Source organism: Colletes gigas, unplaced genomic scaffold (genome assembly GCF_013123115.1).
Source record: "Colletes gigas isolate AHSC1104 unplaced genomic scaffold, ASM1312311v1 Colletes_gigas_Sc00025, whole genome shotgun sequence".
Taxonomy (NCBI): domain Eukaryota; kingdom Metazoa; phylum Arthropoda; class Insecta; order Hymenoptera; family Colletidae; genus Colletes; species Colletes gigas.
The window spans coordinates 2,635,261-2,646,873 of record NW_025106654.1 but is presented as its reverse complement, the minus strand read 5'-3'; the positions used below and the strand labels follow the sequence as shown (position 1 = coordinate 2,646,873).

The 11,613-nt window shown below is 31.5% G+C and overlaps 1 protein-coding gene across 2 annotated transcripts; it reads left to right on the top strand.

The window, feature by feature from the left end:
* The first annotated feature begins 371 nt into the window (after positions 1-371).
* On the top strand, positions 372-9,403 carry LOC122401452. Of its 2 annotated transcripts, none has more exons than XM_043403580.1 (2): positions 372-659; positions 7,538-9,403. In XM_043403580.1, the coding sequence occupies exon 2, from the start codon at positions 7,580-7,582 to the stop codon at positions 9,287-9,289; it is 1,710 nt and encodes a 569-aa protein (XP_043259515.1). In that variant the 5' UTR covers positions 372-659; positions 7,538-7,579; the 3' UTR covers positions 9,290-9,403. The 2 variants fall into 2 exon arrangements, with proteins under 2 accessions (XP_043259515.1, XP_043259516.1); XM_043403581.1 differs by lacking the exon at positions 372-659 and adding an exon at positions 5,312-5,630.
* The last annotated feature ends 2,210 nt before the right edge of the window (positions 9,404-11,613 follow it).

Genomic DNA, 11,613 nt, shown 5'->3' with positions numbered 1-11,613 from the left:
CAATATACATAAAAAATGTTCGTTTTAGTTCATTTTCTCGCCAATCATCATCGCTAACTTAGGTTTACGTTTAATTTTGTGAGTAACTGTAGTAATAAAATGCTTTAGAGTATCAAGGTATTTACAATTGCAATTTTTTATAAATATGTTGTTTGCTACAGTTAGTTTTGAGCAAGAGGAATAGTTGCATTTTCTTTGCTGTTGTCGGTATTGTAGCCATTGCTAAAAAGGTGTTCTTAATGCTGCTTCAACGAGTTTTCCACGATTTCCACCACCACTGGCAGTTGGATCACGTGTTTACCCCCAGTCCGCCTCTCTGCAAGAGCAATTATAGATTCATTCAGAGGTAGCAGCGCCAGTGCTGTCCCGACTCTCGTGACATAGGGATTATTTTTGTGATCTGTTAACATTTCATTTTTCGAACGTTAGAAAATAAACGTGTTGTGGGAAAATTTGTACTACTCGTTATTGAGGTATCCTTCGCGTTGCCACGCAAATATAAAAGTTCGAGTATTTCTATTGTGATTCGAGGGAAAATTATTTTTAGCATTACTTCGAACTATTTTCAAAACGTGAGGTGAAAGTGGAGGTGTCTTTTTGGAGAAAGTTTCTTAGGGAGATTTCTTCCCGATTGACGTAAAATTACAGAAATAATTTCGGTAAGCAAGCTTCTCGGAAACTCAGTAACGTTTCTGTACTCCTTTTTGTGACAGTTCAGCTGTGTTGTCATTTTCCTCCTCGAACTTTCGTTCTTGATAAATTGTGCACAGGTTTCAACGATTCAACTATGTTATTTTAATGTATCTTGCTATTGTCTGCAGTACATGCCAGCGATTGTTTTAAAGGTCATATTTCTTAGAATGACGTAAACTTAACGTCCATTAAATAAATTCTATGTTTTAGCAAGAAAATATGTTACAATTTTATGTCCTTTATATAATATTTCTATTCCTAAAAGATTTAAGGTTTCAGTAAATCCATAACAACAGGAATGAGTCACACCGTGTTGTTTTTTAGTCTGATCTGTTTTTATACAAAACAAATTTTTAACAGACAGTAAAAAAACCTGAAACCAAGACCTTATGATTTTTCAAAACGTCACACGACATCCTAATTTTAAAATACCGACAAACTACCTTTTTGCTAAATTTTATTTGCAAAGAATATTTATTAATATTTTCAGTAGTTGTAGAAAGTGTCGTTACAATATTATGCTGAAAATATTCAAGAAACTTTAGTAATTTAATTTAATAACATTTTCTATCAAACTGTATCTACTATTGTTCGAAAAGAGTTATTGAATCTATTTCAATATATTCTTTTCGAAAAGATCATTGTAAATAATAAATCTATAAGAACACAAAAATTACACTCATTGTTATAATTCTGTTTTGTTGTGATAAAAAATGTTAACTTTATTAATGACCAGAAATTGACGTTTTAAATATTTTAATAACAAAAGACGATCATACACGGAAGCAGGTTCATTTCCCCGAAGCCTTGTAAAATAAAATTCACGCTTATCTGTAAGAGATAAAATCCGTGTTACCACTCATTCGGGGAACCTCTTCTCATTTATACTTGCTGGAAATCTTGCCGATAACGAGGCCAACTACAGTATCATTCAGTAATGATGACTGTTAAATTACAGTTCACAAGAATCTATTTATTTTAATCGCATACAATTTCATTCGATCGTTCTTGAAATCTCGGTTATATTTTTTTTCATTTAGAGATAATTATTTTCACACGCGTTTAATATTTCTGCATTCATATTTTTTAACTGTCAGGCTGTCATTTTTAAATAACTATCGTTTGCCATTGCTGATCATTTACGTAAATTTTACATTACAACTAAAATTATGTAATTTCAATTTGTGATTTGTCTTTTTAAGAACTAAAGTTATTAATAAAAATTGTTGCAATTTCAAAAAATTACATCTATAAAAATATATTAACCTTTGCCAATGTGCGTCGAATTAAGCATTTAGTTTTCATCGAAAGTTATTAATTTGTCGAGGAATTATTTGCAGTTTCAAAACTGTGTGGCGACTGAATATTTATGATTGTATTTAGAAATTAACGTTGAAAATTGGTAATAACGTGGAAACTTGTAATGCTAAAATCATGTCGATGTCATCCAGTGTTGTCCGTCGATCGTGATTCCTGAACAGACCTGTAACCCAAGGGCCGTAGAGGCATCGATGAAGTTGACCAGTAAAATTAGCATTCGCTACGGCGAACTGTATTTCGCTGGCGTACACAGGTCATCAGCCCAGTTCGTCGTTTTCCAAGAAGACGAATTTCTAGCTAGACCCCTCGAAACAGGGTAGGCCCCCGAACCCTTCTTCCGATTTATGATGCTTTCAAACCACCTTGTAACTACGAACGTGCATCGTAAAACTCGTTCGTTGTTTCTTCTTAAAATTTATGTACTTCTCCAGTCCTCGGTTATCGATGCATATACATACATATTTCAGCAGAATAACCATTTATCAATATTAATTCGTCGACTTGATAATTTTTACTCATTTATATGATAATTTTAACGCGCTATGTAATATTTATACGTTTTGATTATGTTTGTTGTAACGTCTTTTCAACAATTTTGTTATTTAATTCAAATATTAGTTTATTTGTTTGTAATACACTTCTTGTTATACTATCAACACGTTTTCTTTTAAATGTTTCTTAATCAATTAGTTGTATAGATACGTATTTTGTTAAATACTTTTATTCGTTTTTCTCTCTATTTAAAAGTGTATAAATATATTAGCTGCTTTATAATTATCTCATTTATAATTTGTAGTATATTGTTTTTAAAGTATATTCGAAGTATAAGGAGAAGTATTCGCATGAATTTCTTCTAATTTTGTGGTCCTCCGTCAGGGCCTCGTTCTATTTCCTCAAATAAAACTACGACGTTCACAATTCCGCGAAGCCCCTCTTTGCTCGAAGATTTTTTTATCTCTCCTCTTTCGTCATTTCCACTCTCTTTAGCATTCCAATGACAAAAGGGAACTAAAGATAGGACATAGTGATAAATAAAAGGTAAAGATTAATGAATATTAAAATGCAAATGTTAGCCGGAGAGTATCTGTATAAATTTCAAACACTATAAATAGCCGATAGACACGATATTTCAATGACCGACATATTTAAAAGAGAAACTGAAAATGAGAACAGATCGATAAATATTTCGAAGGCAATTTATAGAGATTTCTAATCCATTTATTGCTATTAAAATGTATTCTGATTTACTTGAAACGGTTACATAACAATGAGATACAGCAAAAGTAAAAAATGTGTATATAAAAAATTGTTATGTAAAAATGGAGAGAAGAAGGCAAAGTGGATAATTTGTAATGAAAATAAGAAACGATGTGATAAGTGGTCTCAGAAAGAAGTTCAGGAACTTAAAAGCTAGATTGTGAATGATAGTACATATTCAGCAATAAATGAAATAGTTGGTTGCTATTAAATGTGAACAGCAACAGCAGATTTATCGTTTCATTACAATGTTAAAAATAATATACTCTCCTAAGGTCTTATGTGTATACATATCTATATATCACTGTTGTTTAATTTTTATATTGCGTATCAATCTTGGATTGACGATTATTATTTCAGAGAAGTCTCGACAACAAAGTTAGCTTGCGTCATGAAATGAAACAATTCCGTATTTGATTACTTCACGTTTCTACGAAATAATATTTGACGATACCTGTAATTTACGACCATGAACAATATTTGATCAGCATTGTTCGTACGCAGTATTTAACTGCGATGAAAAATATAATTGTACTTCAATTATTATGCAAAGAAATACAAAATTGGTTGCTGATTATATATAATACTTTTATATATAATAGATAATACTTTCCATTTAAATATTAAAATTATTAAAACGTTGTGAATACCGATTATATGGCTGTTAAATGAATTTTGCTTGGACTTGTCAATTTGTGATGAAATATAACTCAAAATTTTATTATTGATGCAACATACTTCTTGAAATGAAAATAGAATATATTTGTACCTTTTACCAATAAATAACTAAGTATTATTTACATCTTTCAAATTAAATTTAAACCTTCAAAGTTCAAAAATAACCCGAAATTTACTTAAATATGTAAGAAACGAAAATAATTTTCTTGTCTTACATCTAGTATTTTTAATAATTTGAAAATCGACACGTTTTCTTTACAACGTTACTCCAAAATAAAAGTAATATGTTTCAGAACTATATAATCAAATCTCTAACTAAGTATATATCATTTTTCATTTTTCGGTATCTTTTTCTTTCATCGAATCAGACGTATTATAATTTAAGTTCGACTATTTCTTTTGCAATTGGAGTCGAACGTCCCAAAAAAATCTTTATTGTTGTCACACGTTCTTATATTTAATTTACATCGTAACTTTGTCTATTGATTTGAGAATCAAGGGACTCTGAAGAACATCAAGAATCTTTTGGTAGAAACGTTTACAGGGTTCCGAGTAATACCAATTTGTCGATGACGCGATGTGAAATCGTTTCTCCAAATCGGCATAGACAGCCGTTCCTTTTATTCGACACAATGAATATTTATTCTTTTGTTAACCGTGACACGACAATTCTGGTGAAAGTGTTTCATATAGCGGAATATTGCGTTGCAAGAAAAATATTGATTCCTTTTTATGATCTTATTCCCGGCAGCGACTGGCTAAAAGTTTATTATCAATACAATAACATTTTTCATTTGTTTTATGAAAAATAAAATTAACACAATATTATTGGCATGTTTTATCATCAGGTAAACTTCAAATTTGTGTAAGATATTCACAGTAAAGTTTTTTCATGGCAAAGAATATTTATTTTGTGTATAAAGACATATTCTACAAAAAGAAAAGACAAAGTGACGAAATAAGAATAACCAAAGATTATAGAGTTACAGATATTCACATTTAAATTTCATTCCAGTGTTTGATAAAAATTGTTTCTACAAAATAAAATTATTTCGTTTTATCGTTTAAATTGATATTTTATAAGTAATGCGTTGTGAATTTTTATTTTATTATTTATTTTGTAAATTATTTAAATCGTTAGATTTTTAATTTACTTCACATTTTCAATATATATGCTTATTCAAGTTCAATATGTATGAGATTCATCTCGCCTGAAATGAACAAATATTTAGAAAAAGCTTTGAATATGTTTAACGAATACAAGGAAACCAGTAGTCGGGGAAGTGGAATGAGGTGGTTGGTTGCGAGTGAGAGTGCGGTACGTGGTAGGGTAGGGGGAGGGGGGAGCAGTGAGAGTAGTAGTGGGGAGTGCGAGAGGCCAAGAACAACTTCTAAATGGGGGCTTGGCCTTCTAACGTTGCGAAACGTTCGTGGAAAAGCGGCTCTGTGCCGCTTTACTAACACTCGGATGTCTCTATGCCACGTGGCCCATTAAAACACAATGAGAAAGGAAGGCGACTGTGGTGCCCGCGACAATGTCGAAAGAGATTCGTCTCTATTCCTGTCGAGATCACCGGAGAATGCAACACCTGGTCATAAACTCTGAACCGTGGTGTCGTACGTGGAAGTTGGAACACAATGTTTGGTCGATTTCTTAAATAACCCCGTGTGATACTAGCAAGGTAAACGTACTCTTATGTCAACAAATGATTCGAACGGTCGTAAGATATTCATGAAAATTCGATGTACGTTCGTTAGTCGAATCTTTCGTTCCAATATCATTTTACAAGCATACGCAGTGTATTCCTTTCTCTTGTGTAGCATGGAATGTACGAACGTGCAAATTCCTTTTGACGGTCAGAGATGTGTTCATGGATAATTATCATGAATTATAAATAAAGGCAATTCTCTATTAACAGTTATGTGATATGTAACGTAGTTAATGTCGTCGTGATGCAGAAAGCATTTGTAATCGTTTGACGCCAATGGCCATAGCGGATACATTGGTCGGCTGATACTCCGACTGCATCGAAAAACTTTATAATCTTAAACTGTTATTTACTAAAAATGTATCACTGGATTTCGAGAATAAATTTTTATACCTGTAAACAATATTTTACACAGTTTATTCGAATACTTATGGAGTTTCGATAATACCATCTGGCATTTCAGTCGCGCAACAACTAAAAGTTTGTCGAGAAAGAGATGCATATGGCGTGTCATATTTTAAACAACAAAAATTAATACTGTATAATATACTATTTAGTGACAATATATCGTGGGCCAAATTTTACTGAAACTTGACTGCGCAGGTGATCGTTAATTTGAGCTATTTTCATAAATTATTACTTGTCAGTTGTAAAGAAACTGAATATAATTGATTTGACTCTATTTGAAGTCTTTTGTTTACTGCGCAACGCAGAATCTACAGCTGTTAATGAACATTCCTAGAATACAAATTACTGGCACGAAACGTTTTATTCTTGGAAGAACCCTGACGTACATCATTCTAAATTTAATTTACAAATCGATCGAATATAGTAATTGACAGAGATATTGAGAAAGGAATATTTATTTATTTTTTTAAGTCGGTTTTAGTTTTCGTTCTTCGTATATAAAATAAATAATTAATTTTCATTTATTAAAAAAGATTAAACATTTGTAAATTGAAATATGTGTTTAAATTCACGGAAGCTAGAATTATATGTATTAAATGTATTTCAATTTCAATAGTGAATGTTAAAAGCTAAAAATCAAATACGATTAAAACGAAAATGAATTTCAAATTAAAATCGAAATACGTAATACAGTCTAAATTCGAATAACATTTACTGGTCGTATTAAAATCACAAGTATAGTACATATCTGTATTTTTAGTTGGAATAGTTGTTCATGGAAAATGACTTGCGTAATGCATTAAATTACGTACATTATCTGAGTCAATTACAAATAATTATGTATAACGAATGGCTGAAGTATAAAAAGTAATTCTGTTCCTTTATAAAATTAGTATTTATTTTCGTATATTTCGTTATACATTTGAATAATTTTTTTATATTTTCGTCGTATTTAATTTAAATTAGGTAATGAAACAGACATTTAGTGATTAGTGTACATGTATATTTTACTATATTTAATATTATAATTTTATCATTTGTTTGTATATCACATTAAAACATTCCAACACAATGAAATATGCTTCAACCAATTAATAAATGTTCTTTATTCGCAATTAGTGCATTCATTATAGTTTTCATCTTCTTCCATAGTAGTCATTATTAGAACTGGATTTGTTTGCAGGACCAGATTTTTGTACATAGTATTTAATTTGAAGAAAATTGTGTAACAAAACTTAATTTAAAGATTTTGTACTAATCCACTAACGTGTAATAAATATCTTTAAAGTTAATTTTTAATTCACTTTATAATATATTCTTTACATACAAAAAATATACCTTTTAGATGTTAGGATAGAGTTCATGATCAAATATTTTTTAAAAGAAGTTTTACATGTAACCTCATATGCTATTTTTAACAGTTCTAAGAACTTACGTGTGATCAAAATCTTATATATGCTTTTTTATTTCAGATTCAAGACTGTGTTATGCTAAAAATAACATAACTGCACAAAATGCTGACAGTGATGTGTCCAAACTGTCGTCACCGGTTTCCAGCTCCAGGTTGTTGCGAGCCTCAAAGAATGGAAAAAGATAATGCTTTAATTCATCCAACAACCTGTTACTATGGTGGCCTTTTGGTTCCTAAGGGGTACACCAGTGGTGGTGGCTGTTTCATAAATGCTCCAACTATTATTCATAGTCAACCTATTATAAATTCCTTTAACTATCCATCGATGGCATTAGATTTGGAAAAACCAAGAACTGACAAACAAAAGAATGGTGTCCTCCAAAGATCTGAAAAGAATGCTCGTATTCTTGGATTTCCAATAATTAATGAAGATATTGGAAAGAATCAAAATTCTGGGTGTCAAATCACAACAAGCAGCGAATTAACTGGTGGAAGTGTAACAATAGCGACACCAAGCATACAGTCTGGGGGTTGTTTAATTCAAAGCACAGATTCTGGAATCCTTATGCAAACGCCGCACGTAGAAATCCGTCCAAAACTATCTGGTGGTGGATGTTTTGTGCAAAATACATTATCAGCTGAAAATCAAGAAGTTTCGACCACACTTCCAGAACCAAAAGAAAATACAGATTGTAATGACAGAATGATTTTATTACCGCCAAGTGGATGTCAAGAATTGCCAGGAACTCGAAGAAATATCCTACCACAAAAGACAGAAGGAAAAACTACAGCAGCAAACCTCACAGGAGGGAGCAATGAAAAGCCAGTTCTCTCAAATTTTCAAGTTACCAGCATGCCAATGATGCAATTCCAAACCAAAAGTGCTCAGAAAAATGAACAAGAATTAGAGCAAGGAAAAAACTTAAATTGCTGCTGTAATCACGTTCAAAATCTTTACCACATTAAATCGAATAGCCCTCGAGTTTCTGAAAATCGTAATTCCATGCTCTTAGACTCTGATTCAGGAGTTCAAATTCAAGTGAATGCAACTGTACAGATACCTGCAAATTTAGGACAGTGCACAGTGAATATCACTGCATCTACCACAAATTCCCCTAGTTCCTTATCAAGTATAGCTTCAAGGACTAGAAATAATTTTAATGGTGGAGGTTTGGTACAGGAAAATGAGGTTCAGAATAATGAAGAAAATTTTGAAGACAGGAGAGACAGAACCCCAACTACACCAGTTTCATGGATAATGCCTTGTCCCTGGAGTTTTGATAGTTACATGATAGACAGAGATGCAGCTAGACTTTGCGAAGTTAAAAGACTTCTACAAACTTGTGGTTGGTACCATGAAGGGCTTAGTTGGCAACAAAGTGAAAATTTATTGAAGAATGCTGCAATTGGACGATGGTTAATGAGAGACAGTTCCGATATCAGATATACGTTTGCTGTATCTGTACAAACTGCTAGGGGGCCTACTTCTGTTAGAGTTCACTATTTTGTGGGACAGTTCCGATTAGATGCTGAGCCGAGACTTGCTTTCGCAATTCCACTCTTTGACTGTCCAATCAAAATGCTAGAATACTATGTAGAATATTCAAAAAGCGTTGATGAGCATAGAAAGGAGGTTTGGGTAGATTATAGTGGTCAACTTTATAGTGAAATTTATTTGACAAAACCTTTAATTAAGGAAGTTAGGTCTCTTAGTCATTTGGCCAGACTCGTTGTTAATAGGTGCAAACTGTCGACTGAACACTTGCCACCACTAATTAAAAATTACCTTGCAGAATATCCGTACACTCTTTGAGAAATTATTTTTAATGTTATTCTTCTGATTTCTGGAGTTATCTATTGACTTTTTCAAAGTTTTATAATTTATTTAATAAATTAATCAATGACATAATGTTAAAATTAATATATATGGACAATATTTATACAGAAATTCAATAATTGAAATGCTTGGAGATAATATTTCTATTTCAGTTTTCGTAAATTAGTAGAAATAGAATATTTAGTAAAATAACTTAGATTAAAGACATAAATCAAATTAAAACTATAGTGCAAATTAATAGATATATAAAACGTTAGTTCCAGAAATCAGAAATTCTCAAGAATATCTTTATTTTTATATATTTTAGAATAACTCATGTCGGAATCTGTATTGGCAATGTAATTTAAAATACTAAGTGTAACTAGTGGAATTTTCGAAGTTACACTTCTCTATATCTTATTTATCGATTGAAAACTGTTTACAATATTTCATTACAAGAAGTTCTGTAACGTTAAGTTAACCAACGAGTTTGAAAGTTAGATGAAGGTATGTAATTTTTTTCGTAGTCAGCAAAGCATAATATTAAAAGATTGATTATTTAACCGAGTTCATCATTTGAAATGTAATCTGGGAATAGAATACCATTTACATATTCTGCTCAGATTAATCAAAATTTTAGATAAGTTTATTTTTTCATTACCCTTAGAAGTCGAGCCGCTTACGAGAAAACGTAAGTTCGTGGCTAAATATCATTTCATATATAATATCTTACATTTCTTAAATTATTTAAGGTAAAATGTTCCAAAGAAAAGCATTATTTGATCTTTTTATCTGAAGATGTTTTGTTTATAAAAGAAATTACAAATTTTGAGAATTATTGGATGCCTCCAATACATTAGAACTTTTCGTGTAAATGTAAAACTCAGGACAAATGGCTTAATTCACCTATAATAAAGCCTGATTATAACAATAGAAATTCATTTCAATGTTCTATGAATAATTGCATTAGTAATTTGTTTATATGCGACGAAAGATTTATGGAATCATGAATTCAGCTTATGGATCTAAGATTTCTTTTAAATTTCGTGTCACTACAATGAATATTTGGACATGAGCGGATACAGTTTGTACTCTAAGGGTTAACGATTAAAAAAATCGGTTTTAAGTTTTCCTTATATTTAAAATGTTTTGCGATCGCAACTTTTTGAAAAGCGAGTTTATAAAACATTAAGGAATAAGTATATAGACATGAAGTGGAGTTATGCATGAATTTTTCTGTCGTGAAATTATAATCGGAATTATATTTTAAGAAATATTTGAGAACAGAAGCATTGGACGCTATCTTCATAATACGATAGTTTTAAAACTTAAAATATGTATTAGTAAGAATTTCACGTAGAACTCGGTCGTTTCTGATATTTTTGAGCAATGATTAGCAATATATGATTAGCAGAGTTGCAAACCATTGCTCTAAACTTAAACTGTTTAGAAACAGTAAGAATGATATTAAATTGGCTTCAACGAAGAAATCATGAGGCAGTATTAGGTTGGATGCAGACGAACGACTTTTCCCGTTGTGGGGTCGCAGCGTTTCTATGGTTTTCCTTGTCTTGCAATTGAAAACAACCAAAATAGCTATAAACGCTGATCTTGTCTGACTTCGTTGTTTTAATTGCAAAACAAGGAAAAACATAAAAACACCGCTCGTCTGCATCGTGCCTTAGAAGTTAACGAATCAGCTTGATTCTTCATTTGTCAATAATGGTGGTAACGGAATCAGTGACGTAGCTAAAGTTTGTGCCACCCGGGGCGGCTCTTGGGTTTGTCTTCTCCTTATAAGAACACAATACATATAAAACATTCTGAAAGAATTAACTACAATTTCTACAAAGTTATTTTTCTTGCCTCTTCATTAATAAAATTTTCAATGGCGCGTTCAAGGTCTATTTCGCCTGTCAATCGAAGCCAAATCAATGTCAACTAATGCCCCAACCCAACAATACTTACCAATATACTCTTAAATCACTTAACTAACAAAATATTAACGCTTAATAAGTGCTGCCCCAAAATAGTGCCACTCGGGACAGACTGCACCTCTAGCTACGCTACTGAACAGAATAAGAAAGCGAGTAATCTTTTAAAAATGAATTATAAATGTACAAAATAATTCCATGGGGTGAAAAATTGATAAATAATAATTTTTTATACACTTTCTGATAGTTCGTCTAAATCGTCTGTAAACTATAAAATGCCACTTATAAGGAGAAATCTCAATGCTTACTACTAATCTTTTAACGAACTTTTGCATAATGATAGGGCTTGAAATGCTAAAGCTAATGATATATGTTTCCAAGGTGTAA